The sequence below is a fragment of the Haliotis rufescens genome, unplaced genomic scaffold, assembly GCF_023055435.1.
Source record: "Haliotis rufescens isolate VD_foot unplaced genomic scaffold, xgHalRufe1.0.p SCAF_6, whole genome shotgun sequence".
Classification (NCBI taxonomy): Eukaryota; Metazoa; Mollusca; class Gastropoda; order Lepetellida; family Haliotidae; genus Haliotis; species Haliotis rufescens.
Genome location: NW_025964334.1, coordinates 2,469,236 through 2,496,048, shown reverse-complemented (window position 1 = coordinate 2,496,048; position 26,813 = coordinate 2,469,236). Strand labels below are relative to the sequence as shown.

The 26,813-nt window shown below is 43.3% G+C and overlaps 1 protein-coding gene across 1 annotated transcript; it reads left to right on the top strand.

Moving 5' to 3' along the window:
- Positions 1-906: 906 nt before the first annotated feature.
- On the top strand, positions 907-26,813 carry LOC124149756 (solute carrier family 13 member 5-like). Its single transcript, XM_048386596.1, has 14 exons — positions 907-1,083; positions 3,820-3,969; positions 4,610-4,725; positions 5,782-5,912; positions 7,406-7,496; positions 8,811-8,963; positions 11,302-11,430; positions 12,252-12,344; positions 15,038-15,136; positions 15,380-15,477; positions 21,806-21,918; positions 24,093-24,254; positions 25,008-25,145; positions 26,230-26,813. The coding sequence occupies exons 1-14, from the start codon at positions 976-978 to the stop codon at positions 26,392-26,394; spliced, it is 1,746 nt and encodes a 581-aa protein (XP_048242553.1). The 5' UTR covers positions 907-975; the 3' UTR covers positions 26,395-26,813.

Below are 26,813 nucleotides of genomic sequence, written 5' to 3'. Positions count from 1 at the left end.
TTATGATTGTGGGTTCGAATCCGGTTAGCCCCTATTCTGTTTCTAGGTTTGTCAGCACCTTACCCTGTTCGTCACTCACTTACTATTTATGGTTACATAATAATATGTATCTTATTTCTGTACCGCACCAAATGTTTCCACATTAAATCCTTTTCACACATGTTTAATGCAGATCCGGACCTTGCACTGTCCTTTAGTATTATTCGCCACCTTTCGTCCTCTGATTAAGACAACAGTTCGCAATAATTCCCACGTGTTTTGTGAGTCAGAACTGCTAGCAAACATTCACATCACATCTTAGCTGTGCATAACTGTTCGTGTAGTTTCCAAAATGAATTTACCAATTGCATGTTCATTCACAGTCTGGCGATAGTGATTAACTTTTTCAGGCGGTGCTTAACGTTTTTCCACGTGTATAATTAATCAACATAATCAACAAAAATCAAGAAGGCGAATTTGTAAAACAGTTTGTGAACACTTTCTTGAGAACTATGAATAATAATGCGATATTTCTATTAAATCATCAACAAACATAAAATCATGTTTCTGGAATAATTCCAAACCAAATATAACAATTTAGCTTTTCTAACATTTACCTTAAGTTTCCAAGTCTGAAAATTGTGTTCAAAGTATCCGAATACTGATCTAATCATCTGAACTCCTCTGAAAACTTTTATCGTCAGCATGCAACAGCAAGACTGACATGTATCCCATTCTGGACGTCTGTAGATTCTGTGGCCACAGCATTACGGTCATGACAAATTAAAAGGCTCCAAATTAACGCGTCCTGGTTGAATGATTGGGGAGTATAATTAGTACTTGATACTCTGCTCACACAGAGACTGGAAAGCATGCGTGACTAAACCTCATCCCCTCACAAACACACGTCTTCTTATATTCCCATTCATGCCTACACCAAGACTCACCCGACCAGTCGTCACACTGGCCGTCGGGAACGCCATCTGAACGCCGACGATGTCGCTGCGGAGAGTGTTGAAGGAGTTGTGGCTCACGAAGAAGACACTGATCATCCTCCTGACCCCATTTGTGTTGTTGCCGCTCGGCCTGCAGGTTGAAAGTCGGGTATGTTTGTTAGTAGCTCCTTTGACAAACACGAAGAGCGCAAAGTATTGTGCAAGAGGAAGCTTCTATTCATGTGCTTGAATTTACCTAATACCCATGTTGATACTGCAGTTCAGTAAACCAGGCAATCAAACATTTAACAACTTCCTTAAATGATTAAATGTCAGTTTTACCTCGACAAAACATAGACAACTGCACCAACGTGCGAATAGCGGTGTATTCGCATAGAGCAAGTCTCCCTACTATGCGTAATTGTCTTTTATGTTTAATTGTCTACTATCTATGTGTAACCACCACTATGTATGTGTAATTGTCTACTATTTATGTGTAATTTTGTACTATCTACGAGTAATCGTCTACTATCTATGTGTAATTGTCTACTACCGATGTGTAATTGTCTACTACCTATGTGTAATTGTTTACTATGCATAATTGTCTACTATCTATGTGTAATTGTCTACTACCTATGTGTAATTGTCTACTTTCTGTGTAATTGTCTACTATCTATGTGTAATTGTTTACTATCTATGTGTTATTATCGACTACCTATATGTAATTGTCTGCTATCTATGTGTAATTGTCTACTACCTATGTGTAATTGTCTACTACCTATGTGTAATTGTCTACTACCTATGCGTAATTGTCTACTATCTATGTGTTATTGTTGACTACCCATATGTAATTGTCTACTACCTGTGTGTAATTGTCTACTATCTTTGTGTAATTGTCTACTACCTATATGTAATTGTCTTCTACTATATATGTGTAATTGTCTACTACCTACCTGTAATAGTCTACTACCTACGTGTAATTGTCTACTACCTATGTGTAATTGTCTACTATCTATGTGTAATTGTCGACTACCCATATGTTATTGTCTACTACCTGTGTGTAATTGTCTACTATCTTTGTGTAATTGTCTACTACCTATGTGTAATTGTCTACTACCTATGTGTAATTGTCTACTACCTATGCGTAATTGTCTACTATCTATGTGTAATTGTCGACTACCCATTTGTAATTGTCTACTACCTGTGTGTAATTGTCTACTATCTTTGTGTAATTGTCTACTACCTATATGTAATTGTCTTCTACTATATATGTGTATTCGTCTACTACCTATGTGTAATTGTCTACTACCTATGTGTAATTGTCTACTACCTATGTGTAACTGTCTACTATCTATGTGTTATTGTCGACTACCCATATGTAATTGTCTACTACCTGTGTGTAATTGTCTACTATCTTTGTGTAATTGTCTACTACCTATATGTAATTGTCTTCTACTATATATGTGTAATTGTCTACTACCTACCTGTAATTGTCTACTTCCTATGTGTAATTGTCTACTACCTGTGTGTAGTTTTTTACTACCTATAATGTTGTGGATAGTTGTTTGAGGATTCGGCTCTCATACGCATATTCAATGTTGTAATGATTAACCGAAATCTTTATCATTGCGGCTCGCAATAGTTAGTGATATGTTTTACGAAATAGCACAATAGACCGTCGCTCAGCTGGTGTTCACGTTGTACGTGTTTGTTGCCCAACGCCGCTCAGTACTCCTGCCACATGGCGGAGACCTGTAAACAACCAGATAACAAACAAACAATCCAATTCGTAATGTGTCCACGTATTCGTTATAATGTACAGTGGCATACGATACATTTAGTCGTCTTAGAAAACCTATGGATTTCAGCTTCCTTCTAAAATTTCAGTGCGACGTTTCGGTACAGTTGCTAATACATTTATCGGGCAAGTTTTCCCCAACTGGGTAGGACATGGTTTTGAGGCTAAGATTAGATATACATATGTACATAATGATGAACAAAACACAACGGTAGGTTGTTACAATGAATCGTTACCATAGTGTCATGTCATTCTAGTATAGATGACGGTAGGCCAATAGGATGAAGCAGACTGTATTGATGTTCCGCTAGAATCACGAGTATCGGATATATCTACGCTGTATGTAAGTCCCTATATCTACGTGTCTGGTCCTATCTGTAAATTACATGCACGACCAGTAGCAGGGACTTGCAGGTCACCAGGACAACCAGAAGATTTCTCTACTGTATCCATGTAGTCGTGACTGTCAACAACTGCCCTCCTTGCCCTAGTTTCATTTCTGGGTTTGCTTGTTTTGTTGTTTGCTTGTTTGTTTATGTTTTCGAGACAAATCATATTTTGGAGAACCACTTAACAATGCCTGTTCACGGCATGTCAAGAACAGTTCGATGTTCGTAAAACCTGAGGATCAATAGTTTTCCCCCTTTTGTGTGGAACAAACTATTGTTAAATTCACGAGTATCCTGTTCATTTTAAACAGAATATAATTAATAATCAAAGTCAGGATAGTTAGGAAGAATTTTTAAAATAACGTTGTCTTTTAAAACATGCTCTGCAATGTAACAGCAATAGGTCTAGTTTGGGCGGAAAGTCGTTATACTGAAACAGATCTTTCTCGTTCTTGCAATTACCCACTTTAAACAATTGTTACAGTTACCAGACTGTCTCGGCATCGAATCAAGATACGAAGTGATTTGGTCAATAAATTAGAAACCATAACATACTCAATTACCTACACATACTCTTTCTTCACCGTTTCGCATGTTTCTATCACGTTATGATTATTCAATGAAACGAGTATATGTTGGAGGCAACCATGTAACTTGTGTCCAACCCACTTGTCTTCTGACAACCAAATATGTTACAGACATTTGTGATTTATTCCAGGAGTCACGGTGTGCATACGGTCTTGCCATCATGGCGGTGTACTGGATCACGGAGAGCCTCCCCCTGAGTGTAACGGCGCTACTTCCGCTGGTCCTATTTCCCACGTTGGGTGTACTTCCGGTCAAGACAGTCTGCAGGAACTACATGAAAGTGATGCACATTTAAATTGTGTTTGTGATAATATATTTTCCCAAATAAATTTCAAAATGCAGAACTACCTGAAAGTGATGCAAATCTACATGTATACACGTTTTATGTCTTTGATAGGGATTTAAAAGTTAGGGGAACATGAATACATGAGCAAAGCCATCTACGAATAACGTATGTTATATTAAAGAATGATGCTTACGACACTGGTACGCGCTGTGATCGCAATGGTCCAGGGTGCCGTTGTACAAAGCGATCTTAGCGCTAAGGTGGCCGTAGTGAGTGAGTGAGTATGGTTTTACGCCGCTTTTAGCAATATTCCAGCAATATCACGGCGGGGGACACCAGAAATGGGCTTCACACATTGTACCCATGTCGGGAATCGAACCCGGGTCTTCAGCGTGACGAGCGAACGCTTTAACCACTAGGCTACCCGACCGCCCCTAAGGTGGCCGTAACTCCAATACTTTAACATAGGCATACGATCATCGTGGCCCTAAGGTTGTTTTGTACAACGGCACCCTACAGTGTAACGAGCGAACACTCAAACACTAAGCCACCCATCCGCCCATTATTGTTGCCTAACGTACTGATATTGGATGACAGCTGTGTTGGGACTTGATCTGACACTTACTCTTTTCAGGACACTTCCTTGTTTGGACTGGGCTGCCTCTCGTTCGCAATCGCAGTGGAAGAGTGGAACCTGCACAAGCGGATCGCCCTCAAAACTCTACTCCTCATGGGGTCAAATCCAAAATGGTAGAGATGCAGATGTTTTCTTATTTGTATTTCTAGGCAATATGATCCGAAATACAGTGATTGAGTTGATCTTGGACGAATTCATATAGTGTCCATCGACTTTCAATGTGTCGGACATTTCTCGGGATTTAACAGTTCTCGGCGCGAGTTAAAGTGTGATCTGCATCGGACAACAACAGCTAGCTTTGTAATGTTGCTGAGTGTCCACGTGTGCACATGTTGTTGTAGGCTGTACATGCAGGTTGGATTTAATGTCCTCTACGTGTTCACGTGTCGTCCTCTAAGTGTGCACGTGTGTTTGTAGGTTGAAGCTGGGCTTCATGTCCTCAACGTATGCACGTGTGTTTGAAGGTTGATGCTGGGCTACATGTCTTCCACGTGAGCACGTGTGTTTGTAGGCTGATGCTGGGCTTCATATCCTCAACGTATGCACGTGTGTTTGTAGGTTGATGCTGGGCTTCATGCCCTTCACGTGTGCACGTGTGTTTATAGGTTGATGCTGGGCTTCATGTCCTCAACGTATGCACGTGTGTTTGTAGGTTGATGCTGGGCTTCATGTCCTTCACGTGTGCACGTGTGTTTATAGGTTGATGCTTGGCTTCATGTCCTCCACGTGTGCACGTGTGTTTGTAGGCTGATGCTGGACTTCATGTACTGCACGTGTGCACGTGTGTTTGTAGGCTGATGCTGAACTTCATGTCCTCCACGTGTGCACGTGTGTTTGTAGGTTGATGCTGGGCTTCATGTCCTTTACTTGTGCACGTGTGTTTGTAGGTTGATGCTAGGCTTCATGTCCTTTACGTGTGCACGTGTGTTTGTAGGTTGATGCTGGGCTTCATCTCCTCCACGCGTGCACTTGTGTTTATAGGTTGATGCTGAGCTTCATGTCCTTCACGAGTGCACGTGTATTTGTAGGTGGATGGTGGGCTTCATGTCCTTCATGTGAGCACGTGTATTTGTAAGCTGATGTTGGACTTCATGTCTTCCACGTGTACACACGTGTTTGTAGGCTGATGCTGGGCTTCATGTCCTCAACGTGTGCACGTGTGTTTGTAGGTTGATGCTGGGCTTCATGCTGCCCACGTGGTTCCTGTCCATGTGGGTGAACAACACCTCGGCCACGGCGATGATGATCCCCATCCTGGACGCCGTCCTCATCCAGCTCCGGGCGTCCACGGACACCCCAGGTTCGTAGACTGCAGTAACAGGCCGTCATACCTGATAACAATGACTGACTGAACAGGGTTACTGAGAATTGTGTTCACACTAACGCTAGGAATGGAACTCGTCTTTTGCGTGACAAACGCTGAAGCTGTCTTGGTGATTGAGTGAATAAGCATTGTTTTAGGCCTATTAGTTCTTACAATAGCTCCTCTAGCTCGTTACAGATTTGCAGTGATCTATTCTTCGCTGTACATTTGCATTTACGTGACATTTGTATGTTAAACCTGATGACATAATTCACACATCCCAAGTTTCTATTGATATAAATAGAAAGATTAATGCATATAACTTGATCTTCTGAAACAAAATGCATGTCACCTGTTAAATGATAAATAATAATATGTCGCTGAATGTCCATGCAACATGCCGACAAAGTATAACAATGACAGAGGACCCAAATCCTGTTGGATTGAACCCTCTCTTCTCCATTGCATCAAGTTGCAGGTCGTGTCAAGCTCGTCTTGCAGTGTGAGTGAGTGAATATTGCTTTATGTCACATTAGCAATGCTCTGCGTAGCTTGTTGTCCCTGACCATGACAGTGCTGGGACGTTGTTGCATCGCATGTAGGAAGCCAGCCCTGGGCCGTGACGATTACGAACTGAGGGGCAAAACAAAGTATACCGAGTCTGTTTGTATGTAATTGAAAATTGTTAAATTTGAATGTTTGCAATAGTTTGTAAAAAGTCATCTGTGGCTGGGTAATTTTGTGTAAAAATAAATCGGTTCAATGGACCCCCACCAAAAAAAGCATATATATATATCTGAGAAGTCTGAGATACCCATCAGCAGTTGTGTATTATGTGAATATTTTTTTTACAAGTTTTACAAGTTTTAAATCAAATCATATTTGGAAAAAATATAACCATGTAGAAGTATTCTTTGAGCGCTGACTAAGCGCCAGTACAGTTCATGTTTTGGACATAATTTCGCTAACTAAAGATATTTTCATTTGAAAATCAAACATGGTAACACCAAGTGAGAGGTATAGTTTCTTTTGCCCCTCAGTTTAGATAAGAAAATATTTGTTTGCTGGAAACGTCTAAAATCGTTTTAAACATAATTCAAACTCAGTATTAAGGTGTCGTGAGAGATGCAGTGTCAGGAATAAATCTCCATTATTTTTCTAAATGGGTTTAGTCGAGAAGTGGCGTTCCTAATCATATCTGCTTTAATTTACATGTCATATGTTAATCGGTGTCATCACTGCATGGTTTTATTGTTAATCTGTGTCATCAGTGCCTGGTTTTATTGTTAATCGGTGCCATCACTGTCTGGTTTTATTGTTAATCGGTGTCATCAGTGCCGGGTTTTATTGTTAATCGGTGCCATCACTGCCACGTTTTATTGGTAATCGGTGCAATCGCTGCCTGGTTTTATTGTTAATCGGTGCCATCTCTGCCTGGTTTTATTGTTAATCGGTGCCATCACTGTCTGGTTTTATTGTATTATATTCAGACAACGATGAAAGCACGACCTTGACCTTCAGCCAAGCCGACACAGCCATGTCGGAAGGAGAACAGCGGGCAAGCCAGAAGCTACAGAAAAGGTACTTTTTGGAATCATTAATATTTCATGGACCCCCTCCTGTCCGCCCCCTTCTAACATGAAGGTCACAGTGCTTGGTTGTGTTACTGCCCAGTAGTCCATATCCGCCACCTTGTCTCCCCACGCCCTGATCTGTAGGTACAGTGAAACCTTCACCGAATTGTCTCCCCACTCCCTGATCTGTAGCTACAGTGAAACCTTCACCGCTTGTCTCCCCTAGCCCTGATCTGTAGCTACAGTGAAGCCTTCACCGACTTGTCTCCCCTAGCCCTGATCTGTAGCTACAGTGAAACCTTTACTGACTTGTCTCCCCACGCCCTGATCTGTAGCTACAGTGAAGCCTTCACCGACTTGTCTCCCCTAGCCCTGATCTGTAGCTACAGTGAAACCTTTACTGACTTGTCTCCCCACGCCCTGATCTGTAGCTACAGTGAAACCTTCACCGAATTGTCTCCCCTAGCCCTGATCTGTAGCTACAGTGAAGCCTTCACCGACTTGTCTCCCCTAGCCCTGATCTGTAGCTACAGTGAAACCTTTACTGACTTGTCTCCCCACGCCCTGATCTGTAGCTACAGTGAAACCTTCACCGAATTGTCTCCCCTAGCCCTGATCTGTAGCTACAGTGAAACCTTCACCGACTTGTCTCCCCTAGCCCTGATCTGTAGCTACAGTGAAACCTTCACCGCTTGTCTCCCCTAGCCCTGATCTGTAGCTACAGTGAAGCCTTCACCGACTTGTCTCCCCACGCCCTGATCTGTAGCTACAGTGAAACCTTCACCGACTTGTCTCCCCACTCCCTGATCTGTAGCTACAGTGAAACCTTCACCGACTTGTCTCCCCACGCCCTGATCTGTAGGTACAGTGAAATCTTTACTGACTTGTCTCCCCACTCCCTGATCTGCAGCTACAATGAAATCTTCACCGACTTGTCTCCCCACTCCCTGATCTGTAGCTACAGTGAAACCTTTACTGACTTGTCTCCCCACTCACTGATCTGCAGCTACAGTGAAACCTTCACCGACTTGTCTCCCCTAGCCCTGATCTGTAGCTACAGTGAAACCTTCACCGACTTGTCTCCCCACTCCCTGATCTGTAGCTACAGTGAAACCTTCACGTCTCCCCACTACCTGATCTGTAGTTACAATGAAACCTTCACCGACTTGTCTCCCCACTCCCTGATCTGTACCTAAAGTGAAACCTTCACCGACTTGTCTCCCCACGCCCTGATCTGTAGCTACAGTGAAACCTTCACCGACTTGTCTCCCCACTCCCTGATCTGTAGCTACAGTGAAACCTTCACCGACTTGTTTTGCAGCACATATAACGACGGACGAGAGAAGGACTCCCAATCGTTCCGACGTCTCTGTAAGGGGATGACGTTGTGTGTCGCCTACGCTGCCAACATCGGCGGTACAGGGTCATTGTCGGGAACTTCTCCGAACCTCATCATGAAGGGACAGGCTGACATGTAAGCAAACAATCATACGTATTTTCCTTACATCGCTGTTAATGTTTAAGGGAGTCATATCGCGCACTAGCATCATATTCGGTAGGCGTCAGATCCGCTAGGCGTCAGATCCGTTAGTTATCAGGTCCGCTGGGCGTCAGATCCGCCAGACGTCAGATCCGCAAGACGTCAGATCCGCTTGGCGTCAGGTCCGCTAGGCGTCAGATCCCTTAGTCGTCAGGACCGCTGGGCGTCAGGTCCGCTAGCCGTCAGGCCCGCTGGGCGTCATATCCGTTAGGTGTCAGGTCCGCCAGACGTCAGATCCGCTGCGCATCAGTTCCGCTGGGCGTCTGGTCCGCTAGCAGTCGGGCCCGCTAGGCGTCAGATTCGCTACTCATCAGGTCCGCTAGGCGTCAGGTCCGCTGGACGTCAGGTCTGCTAGGTGTGAGATCGAATCCCAAATCATAATTCTTGGTTCGTCAGCACCATACACGTGCACGTGAGCCCACTGATCGTAATGTCACTTACTCTGCAATATCAGTCACTCGTAGCCTATAACAGTTTGAGGTTTTTTACGTATGTTTCTCCAAAACTTAAAAAGTCGGCAGTCAAAAAAAAATAATTCTTCCAGTACTTTCGTAAAAAAATGGAAGTCAGATGAAGTACCTAGCTTCAAATGTTGAACTGAAATGTTGGAAATTATTGTGCTTGAGTGCAGATTACTTTTCGCAGATGATGTCATTCTCATAGCAGATACTGTTTATGGTCTCCAGAAAAGAATCAATGTGTTAGAATGTTATTGTAAAGATTATTCATTAACAGTCAATATTGATAAAACTAAAGTAGTAGTTTTTAAAAATGGGAGTGTTCTTTCAAAATATGAAAAATGGGTTTACGATGGAAAATTGTTGGAATGTGTAACTACATATAACTACCTTGGTGTATTATTTTTTCGAAATCTATCTTGGAGTGCACATATATCTAATGTTGTTAATCAAGCTAAAAAGGTTTTGTTTAAGCTTTTGAAGTCCCTACAGCTAATTAAACCTACTCCTATGAATATTTTCTTTAAAATTTTTGATGCTAAAGTTGTGCCAGTACTTCTTTACGGTGCAGAAGTTTGGGGTTTATCTTTATCGTTTTGCGAGGAGATTGAAGTTGTTCATACACTTGCTTGTAAACGTATTTTAGGAGTTAAGTCAGCAACTTCCAATCATGTTGTGCGTGGAGAGTGTGGGAGATACCCTTTGTATATCTATGCTTTCAAAAGATGCTTGAATTATTGGTGTAAGATTTTAAAGATGCCCGATTCGCGTTATCCACGAAAAAGTTACAATATGCTTGTGCAGCAGGCCATAGCAGGTAAGACTAATTGGGCCTCTAGAGTTAAATTACTTTTGTACGCCTATGGCTTTGGCTACGTATGGGAAAATCAGCATCTTGTTATTTCTATTTCATTTATTGATGAGTTCATACAAAGATTAAAATGCTCTTATGAACAAGATTGGCATTTTGCTTTGACCAATAGCCCCAAGTATTCATCATATCTTTGTTATAAATTTAGGTTTAGCAGGGAATTTTATTTATCGGCTATTACAATCAATAAGTTTCGCGTTGCACTGGCACGTTTTAGAGCTAGCTCCCACTCCCTCCACATAGAAACCGGGAGATATTTTGGTATCCCAAGACAGCGAAGGTTATGTATGGTTTGTAAAACAGGCTATGTTGAGTCTGAATACCATTTTGTATTGGTTTGTGAAAAATATTATGCTCTCCGAGTGACATATATTCCTCAAAAATATTATGTAAATCCATCAATAGAACAATTTCACATACTTATGTCGTCTCTGCATCAGTCAACAATTAGAAGTCTGGCTTGTTATATTTACCACGCTTTTAAGTTAAGGAATTCATTTTTGCAGAAGTAATATTCTTTATCTATGAATGCCTTGCTGTTGTGTATGTAGGTGTACACAGTTGTATTTTTATACATGTCTGGTGAACCGAATTGTACTATGGGCCGCTGGCCCACTCATGTACTGAATAAACAGATTAGAGTGCAGAAAAATTAGATTTTGGATCAGTTTAGTCATGAAGCATGAAGAAACTAATTTTACCACGATGCGCGAAGCGCTTCATGGAATTTGCTCACGTGAGGCACTGTCTTCATCAGCCGATGAAAGTCAACAAATACAACTTCAATCCTTAAATGGTCGTTTGATGGTTATGTATTTACTATCTTAGTCGTGTTTTGGATCGCAAGTTTTCAGCCTTGGAACGTTTTGATAACGTTTGTAAATGTATAGTTTCTTTTGCCGTACGCCTTAGTAAAATGCACTGACATATCTAACACTTTCAGTTTGTTTGAGGAATATGGTTTGGATTCGGGGGTGACGTTCACTTCGTGGATGATCTTCGCTCTTCCTGGCTCCGCCCTCTGTCTCATTTGCGCATGGCTTTGGCTTTCATTTTTCTTCCTGGGAAAAAGGTAGGTCAGTAGGTCAAACATGACTGAACAAAGAACCTGAAATAAGGCGACAGGTATAATAATTTGTGTCCCTTTTCCAATGCCCTTTAAAGCAAACTTTCATAATCCGGAACGTTCCAGGGTACTTTCATCTTCAGTTTGCGTCGTCTCATTCGGTTGGTCCAGTAGCAAAGCCAAGGTCTGCTGGTCATGGGTTCGAATCCAGTGTTCGCCCGATGATGATCTTGGGGTTGTCAGCACCACACCCCTGTTTGTGGGTTTTACCAAAATGATCAACGTCTGTGGTCTGTGTAAACTAGGACTGTCCTCCCGCATTAAGCTGACAATTTAATTTTAAGCAGCTGAACTATTGTTCAAGGCGGCGCTAACCCCTGGGCCCCGCAACAACATGCATTCCCTTGCTCTACAGCCTCCACTTTGACGTTGAAAACAATTTACAGTACAGCACACACACACAACTCTCCATGGTTATTAATTCTGCGGAAGATGATCTTTTTTATGTGGTATTAGGCGGTGTTACACTCACTCACTCACTCACTCACTCACTCACTCACTCACTCTCTCACTCACTCTCACACTCAATCACTCACTTACTCACTCTCTCGCTCACTCACACAGAAGCATTAAGGAGTCCCTTACGCCGTCGTAGGGGAATCAAATGGGTACAAATGAGTAAAAAGTGGCGAAAACACCATAGCATATGAAAAAAACTTTTAATACGTTTTATATCCCAACGTTTAGTTTACAAAACACAGCTTGAATATCGCTACCTGTGGCGTAAAACAACATTTATTTACATTCTCTACCATGGCGTGTTTCAGAAACTGGTTCAGATGGCGGTGTCGCAGCACAGAGACAGAGAGACATGTACAGAGCACACTCAAACGACAGTACGAGGAGCTTGGACCTGTGTCGTGAGTATTTTGTAAAAGAATATAAAACAAAATACAAGATCAACACGGCGCAATGAAATGCTTTAGCATACCTACCTGTTGATGCAAGTACCTATCCTGTAGTAAAACGCACGTGTAAACCAGTAATTCATAAAACAAACTGTTATTTGCATGTGGTACCTTCAGAATCAGGAATGAGAATATGGCACATTTCAGTTGAAATATTTATATACTATGAAAGTAGAAAACAAACATGTTATGAAAACAAAACTACTTCCTTTCTTTGTTGATCAACGCCGCACCAATACGACGGATGTGCGTAAAAAAAGCTACAAAACCCTTTCCATATCCAATAGAAATCTCTACATCGATTGTACGAATCCGACGATATCATGAGCATGTGTTTATGAATCATAATCAAATAGTAATGATACCAGGTGTTCGCCAAATGGTGAGCGTATCCTGCTCTCTGGTGACACCCGTCACAAACACACGCAAAGGCAAGTCAATTGTTCACCTGAAAAAAACACGAGAACAAATGGTTCACGTCAAAATAGGGAATTGCATCGTACATCATATTTGTCACTGATGCGTCAATTTGGAAATGCCCTCCAATAATCTGCCTGGACCAGACAATCCAGTCATTGGCATCATGAGCATCGATCCACGCAATTGGGATATGATGACATGCATTAACCAAGTAAACGAGTCTGACCACCCGATGCAGTTAGTCGCCTCTTACGACAAGCATAGTCGCCTTTCAAGGGGGACAAGCATGGGCTATTCTACCTATTTTACCCCGGATCTTCACCAGTAACAAAACTAATAATATGTTGTACTATATAATGACTTCCTGAAACATCTGTTATTGTTTTCAAGGGTATTAAGTTAACACGATCATAATGGTATACATGATGCTACTGACATTGATATATCTACAGTGGTAAAGATCTTCCTTTTTTTTTTATTTTTAATCTTTTCAAAGTAATAGCTTACAGTGTTGTAATTTTAATTTTAAACACAGTAGATCTATGGAGACGTGCCGATACTGCAAAAATTGAAACCCAAAACGTTATGAGTGTGTTTGTGATTTTCAACCATGAACCATACTTCTCTATGAGAGTTATCTCCCTAATCGTAATATGTTTAATCCAGAAGCCTGACACGTTAAGTATTCACACGGTCCAAAAGTGCTAATATCTCGCCAAACGGAAACTGGGTCAACGTTTCACAGACGGTTTTGCCCTGCCCGTCGCCTCCTAGCGGCTGCAGGCGATCTAGGGCAGGTAAACCAGTTTTGGACAGGGAGTTTCTCCATGTTATGATTGTTGCCGAATAACATAAATGTGTTCAGTGTAATAATCTACAGGTAGGAATCTTAAAAACATCTCTCTAAATTTATTTTTTGTATTTTGTATGTAGGCATACCATTATGTATATGTGAGACAAAGATAAGGTTTCTTTTTGTTTACGTCTTTCCAACGATTTACTCATCCCCATGCCCCTTGCGCCCATGTAATTTTCTCAAACCCATAACGGACCCGTGAAGATCCGGGGTAGAATAGGTCTTCAGCAACCCATGCTTGCCGTTAAAGGGGACTGTGCTTAGGTGACTAACGGGATCGGGTGGTCATGCTCGCTGACTTAGTTGATAGATTGATGCTCATGATATCAATCACTGGAATGTCTGGTCCAGTCTTGATTATTTACAGGCCATCGTCAAATAGCTTGGATATTCTGAGTGTGGTGTTAAACAACAAAGAAACAAAGAAATCATTAACAAAAATATCACGGCACCTGGCGTTGGTCAATAACTTGTATATATCCTCAAATTGTAGAACTCTATTTGTGTATCATATACCGACACTTTTCAAGTAGATCTGTTCAACAAAGAAAAAAAGCAATGTAGGTATGAGTGCCAACCCATCTCCACACAGACAGTAGGTGTATAAATATATTGACAGTTTGATGATGGCTGTCACTGACCCGACAGACCCACCTCAGTGTCCATCAGGCACGTGGGGAGGACCATCACTGATGGTATTCTCTACTATAAGAATAACATACCCTCTTACATGACTCGGCATTTTCCCCCGAGTCATGTAATAAATAAAGGGAACATTTACATTGGACGAATAGAATTTTGACTGTGTTTTATCTCAGGGTGGTTTGTGTGTGTTTCATTACATACTTCTATTAAATAATCATCTGGAGATTTTCTGAGACAGACGGCTCGCAGCAGTTTCAAACTTTTGACATTCTCAGCTTTTGTTCTTCAGACGCGTGTGGGTTTCCGGATAGGGTATTACCTAATGTTAAGTGATCTGAAAACTTTAAAATTGAAAACTGTAAAAAACACTTTAAGAAAAAATATCAGAATAAAAAGATTCAAGAAAAGTGCATGAATGATAACGAAACAGCCATCATGATCAACCGTAGATGTTATAACATGACACCGGCTTCCAAAGTTCAAGATAAGACAAAATATAAACAGATGAAAAGGATTCCGTAGGTTTAACTATGACCTTATGACATTTAGCAACGTTGCTGGAGAGTCGAGTCGAACACGATGTCATGCACTGGGCGGTGGTTAAGCAACGTTGCTTAGTTATCGAGTCGTACACGATGTCGTGTATTGGGCGGTAATGTAGCAACGTTGCTGGGGACTCGAGTCGTTCATGATGTAGTTTATTGATTGTTGATTTCTTTTCCAGATTTGCAGAGAAGGGTGTTATAGGTCATTTTCTGCTCTTGGTACTTCTCTGGTTGTCAAGGAAACCACCAATTGTGAAAGGATGGGGCGCCTCTTTCCCGTAAGATTAACCCAAGGACACTATCTAACACAGGCAGCTCTGTCGGTTTAAAACCCAAAACAGTAAACGCCGTAAAAATGGCATCGTGATAGTACTTTATCTTATAGTATTCGTAAATAGAACTTTATCTAAGGTAATCGTCAGTAGTGTAACTGCTCACTGATTGACTGACTCCCTTCTCCCTCATCCCTCCTGACTTACACACGTACCCTGACGTTATGAGATCAGACTCTTCTGTTACAGGTATGTCGGAGATTCAGCAGCAGCCATCCTTGTTTGTGTTTCCATGTACTTCTTCCCTGCTCAAAGGCCACGGGTTTTTGGCTTACGTGGGAAGCAGGGTAGGTTGGCATTACAAAACTAACCCCCACGTTCCCATATAACTATCGTCAAGTAAGACTCTTTAAGTTGAAGTCGTTTGAGGATGGATTCGGATTGTGTATTCCTCTTCATGCGTATGAATTCCATGCATATAAATACACGGTGGTGCATAATACACACTAATAATTATCAGACTAAATCCAAACAGAATGGAGAGATTATAATACCACATTTGTGTGCACACAAGTTTTTAAAAGTGTTATACTTCCATGAACGCACATTTAAAATGAAGTGAATTCTCAACACAAATTACTTCTTCGACTGCTTATTTAATCATAAAGGAAAATACTCTGGACAAAAATACGAAATCAGTGTCAATAATGCATCACAAGCTTCCCCCGCTCTCCAGTAATGGAGCTGCAAAGACGCCAGAAACAATAGTCTTGAGCTCTCTCTGTCCTTCACCATCTCCTACTCTCTTGTCTCGCCCAAGCTCCGACGGTCTCGAACTCTCTGTCTGTCTTGAGCTCTCACTGTCTCGAACTCTCTCTGTGTCTTTCTTGAGCTCCCACTGTCTGTCTCGTGATCTCTCTGTCTGTCTTGAACGCCCACTGTCTGACTCGAGCTCCAACTGTCTCAAACTCTCAAGGTCTCGAACTCTCTGTCTGTCTTGAGCTCTCACTGTCTCGAACTCTCTCTGTGTCTGTCTTGAGCTCCCACTGTCTACCTCGTGATCTCTCTGTCTATCTCGTGCACTCTCTGTCTGTCTTGAGCGCCAACTGTCTGTCTCGTGATCTCTCTGTCTATCTCGTTCACTCCCTGTCTGTCTTGAGCGCCCACTGTCTATCTCGTGCTTTCTGTCTGTCTCGTGCACTCTCTGTCTGTCTTGAGCTCCCACTGTCTATCTCGTGATCTCTCTGTCTATCTCGTGCACTCTCTGTCTGTCTTGAGCGCCCACTGTCTGTCTCGTGATCTCTCTGTCTATCTCGTGCACTTCCTGTCTGTCTTGAGCTCCCACTGTCTATCTCGTGATCTCTCTGTCTATCTCGTGCACTCTCTGTCTGTCTTGAGCTCCCACTGTCTGTCTCGTGATCTCTCTGTCTATCTTGTGCACTCTCTGTCTGTCTTGAGCTCCTACTGTCTGTCTCGAGCTCCCACTGTCTGCCTCGAGCTCTCACTGTCGCAAACTCTCATGGTCTCCAACTCTCTCAGTACGAGCTCCCACAGTCTGTCTCGAGCTCCCACTGTCTGTCTCGTGCTTTCTCTGTCTGTCTCGAGCTCCTACTGTCTCGAACTCTCTCTGTCTCGAGCCCACTGTCTGTCTCGAGCTCCCACTGTCCGTCTCGAGCTCCCACTGTCTGTCTCGAGCTCGCACTGTCCGTCTCGAGCTCCCACTGTCCGTCTCGAGCTCCCACTGTCTGTCTCGAGCTCCCACTGTCCGTCTCGAGCCCCCACTGTCTGCCCCGAGCTCCCACTGTCTGTCTCGAACTCGCACTGTCTGTCCCGTGCTCTTTCCGTCTATTTCGAGCTCCTACCGTCTCGAACTCTCTTTATCTCGAGCTCCAACTGTCTGTCCCGAGCTCCCACTATCCTGTCTCGAGCTCGCACTGTCCGTCTCGAGCTGCAACTGTCTGTCTCGAGCTCACACTGTCTGTACTCGCTGCCTGCTGTAGGTTGTGACACGACATCAGTGATCCAGGGTTCATGTCAGCCGTGAAGGCGTGGTAAACGTGACACATTTATGACGGACAAATAACTCACTTGAACTGTATCGGGAGCTTTATTGCCTTCACAGAGGCCAATTTAGTACTTATATTGGCCCTGCATAGGTTCCTGATCAGAATCAACATAACCTTTGATTGTCTTACGAGGCGCTTAAATGGGTTTTTGTGGTCAGACTCAATGACTTCATAGATTGTATTACCCACGTGGTGAAGATACAGGTGGTAAGATACTAAATCCGAACGTCACATGTGTGTCGTACAAGGTTGACCTTGTTTTATTCGTTTTGATTGGATAACCGTGACCCCTGTCACACGGGGACTGCTTTTTTTATTCATAAAAAATCGCGAGACGTCATTGATTTTGCAACTACAAGGCAGAACTGTAGCAATCTCATGAGAGCGAAAGATATTTATTATCACTTTATTCAACCAAACAAGATAGTCACACGCATGAAATTCGGTTTGCATTCTATATACGTTATGCATTGAGCTTCCACAGACATTATATAATCGAGCTATATCCATTTACAATGTACGACTACCGATCAATAGATCGAGGGTCCCAATGAGCGTGACGCACCCGACCACTTTCGCAACTTTCAATCTGATTTAACGTAAAAGGATAAGCGTGGTGAACTGAAGTCAGTTTAAACTATCTGGACAGAAATCTAGACTTTCAGTGTCCCTTTCGAAGTGTATTTTGTGACACTGTTTCGGTAATTGTTCACGACTGCACGATCAGATCACTCAAAGTTCATATTTCCGAAACAAATAATTCGAAAACTCAGTAGAAATGTGCCTGATATCTGATTTTGTGGCCCAAAATATCCCAAATGTGATAAATAACATTCCCTATCTCTAGCGTAAAACGCCGTCAGTAGATCACGGTTGTCTTTTCTTATTCCGGTGGTGACCGCGTCGCGGATTCTTACAAAAGTTTGCACATCGGTTTTTCGATTCATACCTCAATACTCAATACACAAATACACAGTCAATGCTTATAATTAAATTCGACAACGGAAAACATGTTTTATCTACTAAAGTTAAACCAAAAACAGTTGTATATATCAAAACAGACAAAAATGACAAGATTGATAAACATTCCAGGTGTATGAATACATACAGTGGCGTGACATGAATTCAGGTGATCGTTTAATTTATGCACATAACTTGACACGCCTACACAATCAGTAGCCAATCAACGGAGAGTAGGATCAAAACAATGTCCATTGGACCTGTCAATTAAGGCAAGAGGCGAGCCTGCACGTTTGCTGTTTCATTCATTTTCGGCCTTTATTTTCAAAGGGTAGTTTGGACAATGAATATGCATGAAAGTCGCTAAATCTCCTGTGTATGACGATACACGTGAGCAGAAAGGGAATTCTCTCGACTGTAATATTGGGATTTCCCGATATTCCGCAGTAATAAAAGTAGTGCGCCTCGGTGGGCGTGGCTTAATTTTTACATTCATTGGGAAATGAATGCAATAACACAAGACCAATTCAGCTAATCAGAATGCAGGAATGTTAATGAACACAATGAAAATTTAATCATTTACACTTAAATATATACTTAACGTGTGTAATAAATAAAGTACCACACTCATTCTCGTTAGATACCATTTTTACAAAAGTCCACTCGTTTCGTAAAACTGGTATCTAACAAGAATGAATGTAGATTTTCTTTGTATGACATCGTTCCCCGACGGGTGGATCAATGCTCGCAATATCAATCACTGGATTGTCTGGTCCAGATTCATGATGTAGTCCGCCGCGATGAAGATGTACTGTTGTAAATAACTAACACATCTAGAAACGTAGTCCGTGTCCGGCTGCACCGTATGCCTGTCGAGTTGGTACCATAGCATCTGTCAGTTTCAATGTTAAACTGATGCGGTGTTCAACCGTGTGCAGTAACAAGCTAATATGTCTATACATACGCCAATCGTATAGCCAAAAGAATAGTTGCAGAGAGCCTTCAAATTATAACTAGGTCAGCACGATGGACAAGGTGAAGTTCGCTGTCCGTTTTTGCATGTCAAGAAGTGTTTTACCGATTGAACTCGCTTTGGGGGTTTGTTTTCCTGCTATAACTTGCTGAATGTCACGTTTTAAAGAAAGGACAAGGCCAACAGAACACACGTTATATCGGTTCATGTTGCCACCAAAAATACTGAGTATTACATTAGTAATTTATTTATTATAATTTTGTATTGATAGTATATATACTGAACCGCAAGTAACATTGCATGAAAATTTGTCATTTAAATATCTGGGTAAGTTTTGTCAAAGTTTCTAAAGTTTAACATTACCTGGTCCGGAAAAATGAAATTTGATCATAAAAAACAAAGCCGATGACAATAAAACCGATCGCCCAAACGCATCACGGCAACGGCCATGGTAACCCGATGCACGTGAGTTCCTTGCAAATTGAAATGCACATGCGTTCCCCCATTTCTTGCCCTATAAAAATTCACCCAGATCGGATAACATTAATTCCTTATTGAATTGCTACCACATGCCAAGATTGACAAGAAATCAGCGACACCAAGCCCTTGGACGATTGAAAGCTAGACAAAGCGCCCGGGAAGTAGCCAATGCATTTCAAATCCACGTAAGGACCATATGCAGGCTCCAGCAACGGTACCAGACCACCAACACTACAGATGACCGACCACGTTGTGGAAGACCAAGGGTCACTACCCGACGTCAGGATCGTGAGATTGTGCGACAGCATCTTTAAGATCGCTTTGTTACAGACAATGGGGACACACCAGCGACACATTAGTGCGGACACCATGCGTCGACGATTGACGAGCAGACACCTCCACTGTCACAGGCCACACCGAGGCCCCATTCTGACACCACGTCATCGCCGGGACCGACTTCAGTGGGCAACACAGCACCAGCATTTGCGCCACCAGCAGTGGAGAAGAGTCCTCTTCTCAGACGAGAGCCGTTACTGGGGGGGGGAGGAGTCTGGCGTCGCCGTGGGGAGCGTTATTCGGATACTTGTGTTGTTGAGAGAGATTCGTGGGGTGGTCAGAGCATCATGGTGTGGTGTGGAATTGGTCTTGCACAGAGGGTCGGTCCTGTGGTCTTCCAGAACATCGGTCCAGGGAGAGGCAATGGGGTCACAGCAGCTCGGTACATTGATCAAGTCTAGAGACCACAGCCCATACCTCATTTACACGTCGCCGCAAGCACGCGTTTCACCGTGATAACGCCCGTGCCCACACTGCGAGAACAACAAGATACTTCTTCCAGCAGAATGGCATCAGAACCATGCAGTGGCTGAATGACGTCCGACAGCTGCAGCTCAACTGCGTTAGGCGTTCCTCAGAGTGTGGGCTCAAGTGCCTATGACCTTCATCAACCGCCTCATCCATTCCATGTATCGACGTTGCACGGCAGTCCTCAATGCACGTGGTGGACATACGAGATATTGACTTATGATGCCATTTTCTCAGAGACTAGTGTTGTGTTTCACTTAAAGTACATTGGACACTTTAATTTCACCCTTCATGATCAGTTTTGCCAAGTTTCATCTTTTTTAATATGTCTCAAAGTCTGTTTACATTGTTTGGACAAATAAGGTTTCTCATATATATCTATCCATGGTGACCGTTTTTTTTTTGTGGTTCAGTATATAATGAACCCAGCTGATATCTTCACGTTGCTTATCTTTTTCGCGAACACCTGTTGTCGTCGCTGATTTTCAGTGGTTAATTCATACGATTTCACAGCTATTTTGACCTTTACGCCAAATTTTAATCTGTTTCGGTGGATGATCGAGACTGGTTATTTTCTTGCCTGGACAATTTATGTTTCCATATACTCAGGTGATATCTTTGCTTGGCTGGTTTGCAATGGTTCCATGTACCCAGCTGATATCATCACGTGACGTTGGTTCCATGGACCCTGGTGATATCATCATATGATTGGCCAAATGTGTGTGGACCCGTGAAGATCCGGGGTAGAATAGGTCTTCAGCAACACATGCTTGCCGTAAGAGGCGACTATGTTTGCCGTAAGAGCCGACTATGCTTGCCGTAAGAGGCGACTATGTTTGTCGTAACGGGATCGGGTGGTCTCACAAACATAAATGAAAAAATGAGTATATATATAATATTCTAAAACAAAATTCCTGAATCCTTTCAACAGATGGTTACATGTATAACATTTATAACAGCCAACAACTGATCCCACACTACTAAGGGGAACAACTATGCTTGTCGTAAGAGGCGACAGACGGGATCGGGTGGTCAGGCTCGCTAACTTGGTGGATGCATGTCATCGTATCACATTGCGTGGATCGATGCTCATGATGTCAATCACTGGACTGTCTGGTCCAGCATCGATTGTTTACAGACCGCCGTCATATAGCTGGAATATCGCCGAATGCAGCGTTAAACAGCAATCACAAAAAAATTGTATTTGACTGGCACGCATGGCTACGTCTTCATTACACCACAACAGCGTGAAGACGGATGTACTATCCCAGCATAGATGTAGTCCTGGGGAATGTAACGACCACACAGAGACACACTTGGTGTTCCGGATAGATGACCGCCAACAAATGTCTCCATCCTTGAAACAACGTGAGTGTCCTTTACCTTCTACAGAGACCGTGCAGACAGTCCCGTCCCTGCTCAACTGGCCGACGGTGCAGAGGAAGTACCCCTGGGGGGTGCTGATGCTGCTTGGTGGGGGATTTGCACTGGCAGATGCCTGTGAGGTAGGGGGTGCTGACGGCTCTTAGAGGGGTGTCCTCACAGACAGATATCTGTGAGGTAGGACCAGGGTGGGCGCTCAAGCTGCTTGAAGGGGTGTTCGCATTGGCAGATATCTGTGAGGTAGAGGGTGCTGACGGCTCTTAGAGGGGTGTCCTCACAGACAGATATCTGTAAGGTAGGACCAGGGTGGGCACACGAGCTGCTTGAAGGGGTGTTCTCACTGGCAGGTATCTGTAAGGTCGGACCAAGGTGGGCGCTCAAGCTGCTTTAAGGGGTGTTCGCATTGGCAGATATCTGTGAGGTAGGACCAAGGTGGGCGCTCAAGCTGCTTTAAGGGGTGTTCTCACTGGCAGGTATCTGTAAGGTCGGACCAAGGTGGGCGCTCAAGCTGCTTTAAGGGGTGTTCGCATTGGGGTGTTCGCATTGGCAGATATCCCAGCATAGATGTAGTCCTGGGGAATGTAACGACCACACAGAGACACACTTGGTGTTCCGGATAGATGACCGCCAACAAATGTCTCCATCCTTGAAACAACGTGAGTGTCCTTTACCTTCTACAGAGACCGTGCAGACAGTCCCGTCCCTGCTCAACTGGCCGACGGTGCAGAGGAAGTACCCCTGGGGGGTGCTGATGCTGCTTGGTGGGGGATTTGCACTGGCAGATGCCTGTGAGGTAGGGGGTGCTGACGGCTCTTAGAGGGGTGTCCTCACAGACAGATATCTGTGAGGTAGGACCAGGGTGGGCGCTCAAGCTGCTTGAAGGGGTGTTCGCATTGGCAGATATCTGTGAGGTAGAGGGTGCTGACGGCTCTTAGAGGGGTGTCCTCACAGACAGATATCTGTAAGGTAGGACCAGGGTGGGCACACGAGCTGCTTGAAGGGGTGTTCTCACTGGCAGGTATCTGTAAGGTCGGACCAAGGTGGGCGCTCAAGCTGCTTTAAGGGGTGTTCGCATTGGCAGATATCTGTGAGGTAGGACCAAGGTGGGCGCTCAAGCTGCTTTAAGGGGTGTTCTCACTGGCAGGTATCTGTAAGGTCGGACCAAGGTGGGCGCTCAAGCTGCTTTAAGGGGTGTTCGCATTGGCAGATATCTGTGAGGTAGGACCAAGGTGGGCGCTCAAGCTGCTTTAAGGGGTGTTCTCACTGGCAGATATCTGTGAGGTAGGACCAGGGTGGGCACTCACGCTGCTTGAATGGGTGTTCGCACTAGCAGGTATCTGTAAGGTAGGACCAGGGTGGGCACACGAGCTGCTTGGAGGGGTGTTAGCACAGACACATATCTGTGAATAGGACCAGGGTGGGCACACGAGCTGCTTGAAGGAGTGTTAGCACATGCACATATCTGTGAATAGGACCAGGGTGGGCACACGAGCTGCTTGAAGGGGTGTTAGCACAGGCAGATATCTGTGAGGTAGGACCAGGGTGGGCACACGAGCTGCTTGAAGGGGTGTTAGCTTAGACACATATCTGTGAATAGGACCAGGGTGGGCACACGAGCTGCTTGAAGGGGTGTTAGCACAGACACATATCTGTGAATAGGACCAGGGTGGGCACACGAGCGGCTTGAAGGGGTGTTAGCATGCACAGGCAGATATCTGTGAGGTAGGATCTTGGCGGGCACTTGAGCTGTTTGGAGGGGTGCTCCACAGACACATATCTGTGAATAGGACCAGGGTGGGCACACGAGCGGTTTGAAGGGGTGTTAGCACATACACATATCTGTGAATAGGACCAGGGTGGGCACACGAGCTGCTTGGAGGGGTGTTAGCACAGACACATATCTGTGAATAGGACCAGGGTTGGCACACGAGCTGCTTGAAGGGGTGTTAGCATGCACAGGCAGATATCTGTGAGGTAGGACTAGGGTGGACACTCAAGCTGTTTGGAGGGGTGGGATTCACACACACTGGCACAGTGTTCGCACTGGCAAATGTGTATATGAAAAGCCACGCTTCTGACAGATTTATCTCCTTCTGGATCAATGTCTGTAACAATGTCTGTAACATTGTAACAATGATAATAACAATCTATGTAACAATGTCTCGAACAATCACTTTAACAGTCCGAGAAGCAATCACGCTAACAATGCGTTGTTGCTTTTGTTTTATTAGTGTTGGTCACAATGTTCAAGTGAAAGACATTTTCCGTCACTGAGGGTGTGTTTTGTGTCAATCAGAAATCCGGCCTGTCCCGGTGGATCGGGGGTGAGTTGACTGCTCTCAGCTCCCTGGAGCCATGGCTGATGAACCTCCTGCTCACCCTTCTCATCGCCCTGTGTACCGAGATCACCAGCAACGCAGCCACAGCCTCCCTTCTCGTGCCTATCGTGGCCCAGCTGGTGAGTGCCACCCACCCCCACAAACACCCTACATTTCACACACACACACACACACACACACACACACACACACACACACACACACACACACACACACACACACACATGTGGTCGACTGGGGATTATTGTGGGTAAAAATATATATTTAAGAACGTAGTGGATGGGTTAGTTTAAGGGGGAGTTGAACGGTAGCATTGAATAGGTTTGTTTTATAGACGTTTTACTTTTGGGAGTTAATTTAGAGGGGTGGTTAAAAGAACAAGTTTAAGTAAGAAGGTTGAATAGGTTTACGTAGGTAGGGAAGGGGGGAAATTACGTAGGTTATAGGTAGGTGGAGAAGGATTTTGCCCCTGTTGTTTTTTTTTGTTTTTTTCTGTTAAATAAACTTTAAATCCAACTTCACTCTTTGTGTTTTATCTATAATTAGAATTGGTAACCCAGTCAGGAGCCTCCTAGAACACACACACGCGCGCGCACACACAATACACACACCCTCTCTCACACACAGACACACGAACATACACACAGACACGCGCGCGCGCACGCACACACACAGATACACACACACACATGCACATGTACATGCACCTATGCAGCACAGAGATCTCCAGCAACCCCCGAGGTCCCCAGGTGCACAATACAATACACGTATATATCAGTCACAAGACAAGCCAGGACAACATGTTTAGGTCACGCTGTGTTTCCTATAGCGACATCTTATATATCATATATGATCGGCTGTTATGATTCCAGGCCATGAACTTGTCCATCAACCCGCTCTACCTCATGTTTACCTGCGCCATCTGCACGTCCTTCGCCTTCATGCTGCCTGTGGCGACACCACCAAACGCCATCGTCTTCTCCAACGGCTATCTGGAGGTCAAGGACATGGTAGGGCCCCAACCTTGCTGGCATTTTATACAACATTTACAGGGTTGTCTACTAATTAAACTGACTCTTATACAACACTGTACTTGTGCAGTGTCTCATTATTATATAACACTGTTATTACATAGACACTAACGCAACACTGTATTTGTGTAGTGTTTCATTATTATATAACACTGTTATTGCATAGACACTAACGCAACACTGTATTTGTGTAGTGTCACATTATTATATAACACTGTTATTGCATAGACACATATACAACACTGTATTTGTGAAGTGTATTATTATTATATTACACTGTTATTACATAGCCACTAATACAACACTATATTTGTGTAATGTATTATTATTATTATTATTATTATTATATTACACTGTTATTGCATAGCCACTAATACAACACTGTTCTTGTGCAGTGTCTCATTATTATATAACACTGTTATTGCATAGCCACTAATACAACACTGTACTTGTGCAGTGTCTCATTATTATATAACACTGTTATTGCATAGATATTAATACAACACTGTACTTGTGCAGTGTCTCATTATTATATAACACTGTTATTACATAGACAATAACGCAACACTGTATTTGTGTAGTGTCTCATTATTATATAACACTGTTATTACAGAGACACTAATACAACACTGTACTTGTGTAGTGTCTCATTATTATATAACATGCATAGCCACTAATGCAACACTGTTCTTGTGCAGTGTCTCATTATTATATAACACTGTTATTGCATAGCCACTAATACAACACTGTACTTGTGCAGTGTCTCATTATTATATAACACTGTTATTGCATAGATATTAATACAACACTGTACTTGTGTAGTGTCTCATTATTATATAAAACTGTTATTACAGAGACACTAATACAACACTGTACTTGTGTAGTGTCTCATTATTATATAACACTGTTATTACAGAGACACTAATACAACACTGTACTTGTGTAGCGTCTCATTATTATATAACATGCATAGACACTAATACAACACACAGTAGGTCTAGATCAGTGTTGTTCATGAGGTCACACTGCTGCTGTTGATGACGTCCCCATTGTCTTCCTACAGATCCAGGCCGGTGCGGTGATGAATATACTGTGCGTGGCTATCCTCAACGTGGGTGCAAACACGTGGGGCAAAGCCTACTTCAACCTCGGTGTCATGCCCATTGAATTCTCCACAAACTTCACTGCTGCCGACGTTGTCATCAACAATGTTACGTTGACGAACTAGGTGATGCTCATCATCAAAACAACCTGTATTCTCATCAATCAGGAAACAACTGACACTTGACGAGATAAATGAATGCTTTGCCTTCTTTATGTACTACATATATCATAGCAATATTTGAGGAACACTAGTGAGTGAGTGTGTGAGTATGGTTTTACGCCGCTTTTAGCAACATTCCAGCAATATCACGGCGGGGGACACCAGAAATGGGCACCCCATTGTACCCATGTCGGGAATCGAACCCAGGTCTTCGGCGTGACGGGCGAATGCTTTAACCACCAGGCTATCCGACCGCCCCTGAAGAACATTAATGACGAGTAAATAGTTCAAAAGTATTGAAACAAGTGTGTAAAAGTTTCGTATCCTCAACATTCAATGGTTAAATTTTTACATTGGTATGGAATAAAAGCATCGTCGTGGAA